At 47.4% G+C, this 3278-nt stretch overlaps 1 protein-coding gene across 1 annotated transcript; it reads left to right on the plus strand.

Annotated features, from left to right (window-relative positions):
* LOC107633023 lies at window positions 1136–2527 on the plus strand. The gene is made up of 3 exons (XM_016336657.1): window positions 1136–1219; window positions 1541–1807; window positions 1898–2527. The coding sequence occupies exons 1-3, from the start codon at window positions 1136–1138 to the stop codon at window positions 2525–2527; spliced, it is 981 nt and encodes a 326-aa protein (XP_016192143.1).

Below are 3278 nucleotides of genomic sequence, written 5' to 3' on the forward strand. Positions count from 1 at the left end.
ATTATTCTACTCTAAAACGGTTTTTTCGGTTGAACCATCGGTTGAACCGGTTAGACCAGTGAACCAGTGAACCAGTGACTAGAGCGGTTTGATGACCGGTCCGGTTTTCTGAACCTTGCTCCCAAGCATTATTCGAACGTAGTTCGAATCAACTAGCATCGAATTATGCATGCATAGTTCGATTTATATTAATCGAATTACTAAGATCACGTGGCTTAGAGGAGTTCGAATCATCTTGATTCGAATTACTCTCATTTGGTAATTCAAAGTAATTCGAATTGAGTTAATTCGAATTACGTATATATAGTGCGAATGGACTTGATTCGAATTACTGTGAGGCATAGCTCTATATATATGAGGTGTACGTGAGTTGCTCTCAATAGAGGGGTCAGATGGCTGGTGAGGATAGTTTTCTAGTGTTGGTTCACCACAGAGGATCGATTAAGAGAAAAACTCGATCCGGTGTGAAGTTCACCGATAAGGATCCTCTCTGTATTATCGCGAGGCCTACGACGAGCTATGATGACCTTGTTAGCTCTGTATTGCTGAAACTTGGTCTGGATGGTGTGAAAAGGGTTAAGAAGTTTTTCTATCGCATTCCAACCACGGTTCTCCAAGATACCGTGAAGTATGACTGTTTCACGATCGGGAGTGATGAGGACTTGCAGGTCATGTTTCATTGTCGCCGGCAGTTTCCCGAGGTGAGGACACCAGAGCTGTTGGCAAAGTTGGTTGATGTGGTTTCCAGTTCGGGGGTTCGAACCGGAATACGCACGCTGTAGCCACGGTTGCCTGTTCTAGCTCGAGACCTGCCGTTGCTTCTTCCTCCGTCCCTGCGTACGAGCCACCGATCCAGCCTGTTGCCTCCCCTTCGTTCGCTGTTGATCTCAGCGGCAATGTCGGCGACGAGGTTGGTACAGGGGAACATCTTCCGACCTTAGTACATTGTGCTACACCAACTGGTGTTGGCGACGGATTGTTTAATGATCCAGAGGACGATGATGTTGAGCCGGACCTGATTGCCAATGAGAGCGGCGATGATCTCGTAGCGAGTGACCCGAGAGGGGCTGCAGGTGGATCTAGTTCTGGGACACAGTAGTACCCACCCCATTTTTCATCATTGGACCTGAATGCCATGAGGCAGGATGGGCTTCCTGGGCAGGCTGCTGGATTTGGCGTTAGAGATGTGGACGGGTCTGCTGGTATGACAGAGTTCCAGGTTGGTCAGCAGTTTCAAGATAAAAATGAGGCCCTGTTGAGTGTGAAGACTTACAGCATCCGCCAAGGGGTACAGTACAAGGTAGTTGAGTCTGACTATCGCCGGTATGTGAGAAAGTGTTCTGAGTTTGGGAATGGGTGCACATGGTTGATTCGGTTGAGTCTCCGGCAGCGCAAGGGCATCTGGGAAGTGAAACGGTACAACGAACCGCATACGTGTCTCGTCACCTCTATCTCCAGCGACCATAGGAGTTTAGATTATCATGTGATAGCGACATTCATTATGCCAATGGTGAGGGCTGATGCATCCGTCAACATCAAGGTGCTCCTAAATGCCACCGCCGCACACTTTGGATTCAAGCCGACGTACAGGAGGGTCTGGATGGCGAAGCAGAAGGTTGTTGCCGTCATCTATGGTGACTGGGATGAGTCGTACAACGAGCTCCCTAGGTGGGTGTTAGGAGTCCAGTTGACCATGCCTGGTTCAGTAGCAGTCCTTCGGACATGCCCTGTTCGAGTTGGGGGCCAGTTAGACGAGTCTCATGCTTATTTTCATAGGCTGTTCTGGACATTCCCACCTTGTATCGAGGCATTCCGTCATTGCAAGCCGTTGGTGAGTATTGACGGCACCCATCTATATGGTAAGTATGGGGGAACGTTGCTTGTCGCAATTGCACAGGACGGGAACTCCAACATACTCCCTGTGGCATTTGTACTAGTTGAGGGTGAGAATGCTGATTCGTGGTCCTTCTTTCTCTCTCACCTCCGTCAGCACGTCACACCGCAGCCAGGTCTGCTAGTTATTTCGGACAGGCATAACGGCATCAAGGCCGCGCTTGAGGCTCCTGATGGGGGATGGCTACCTCCGGCTGCATACCGAGCATTCTGCATTCGACACGTAGCAGCCAATTTCGCCCTCACCTTCAAGGGCGAAGACGCTCGGAGGCTTCTTGTGAATGCCGCATATGCAAAGACCGAAGTGGAGTTCGATTACTGGTTTGACATTCTGCGCTCTGAGAATCCGGCGATGTGTGACTGGGCGAACAGGATTGAGTATTCATTGTGGACACAATATTGTGATGAGGAGCACAGATTCGGACACATGACGACCAATATCTCTGAGTGTGTGAGCTCAATCCTTAAGGGTGTTAGGAACCTCCCTGTGTGCTCGTTGGTGAAGGCCACATATGGCAGGTTGGCTGAACTATTTGTCTGCAATGGGGAGGGAGGCATAGGCCTAGCTAGGTACCGGACAACAATTCAGTCAATACCTGGTAAAGTGTATCGAGGCCTATCTGAAGACGGCTAGGTGCTTCACGGTGACTGTATATGACAGGGATAACTCGGAGTACACGGTGGCAGAGACGACTCCGACTGGTTCGTTCTCACTGGGAAGCTACAGGGTTGGATACCGATTTACAATACCACTAACATATACAAATATAATAAACCACCATCATAAACCACTTACCTCGTCGTTGATCACCCCGGCTATATGAGCGGCTCCATCCAGTCGATACAGCCTTCCCGGATCGTCCCCCATCGCCTAAGTATGCCGCTACAGACTTTCTCGGGCCGGTTTTGGGTCGCTTTCTCTGGGATTTTGTGGGGTATGAGAATGGAAAACTGATTCGAATGAACTAGGTTCGAACTCCTTATATAGGGCATTCACTTGTAATTCGAATCAACAAGGTTCGAATTACCTTTTGTGCTGAAATGTGAGTAATTCGAATCAATACGTTTCGAATTACAACTTGATGCGATCTGTACGTAATTCGAATCAATTCGATTCGAACTTCTTGATACAAACCTCTTCCTACTAATTCGAATTAATATAAATCAAACCATGCATGCATAATTCGATGCTAGTTGATTCGAACTACGTTCGAATAATGCTTGGGAGTAATTCGAACTATATCAATTCGAATTATATAAAAGTCTTCTTTGGTGGATTGATGTCTCAGATTTTTATTTGGTGAATTTGGGTAAAATTCATCTCCGCTTGGCGCATTTGGGTTTTGTACCCTATTTTATATATATATATATATATATATATATAT

The sequence above is a fragment of the Arachis ipaensis genome, chromosome B03, assembly GCF_000816755.2.
Source record: "Arachis ipaensis cultivar K30076 chromosome B03, Araip1.1, whole genome shotgun sequence".
Lineage (NCBI taxonomy): Eukaryota > Viridiplantae > Streptophyta > Magnoliopsida > Fabales > Fabaceae > Arachis > Arachis ipaensis.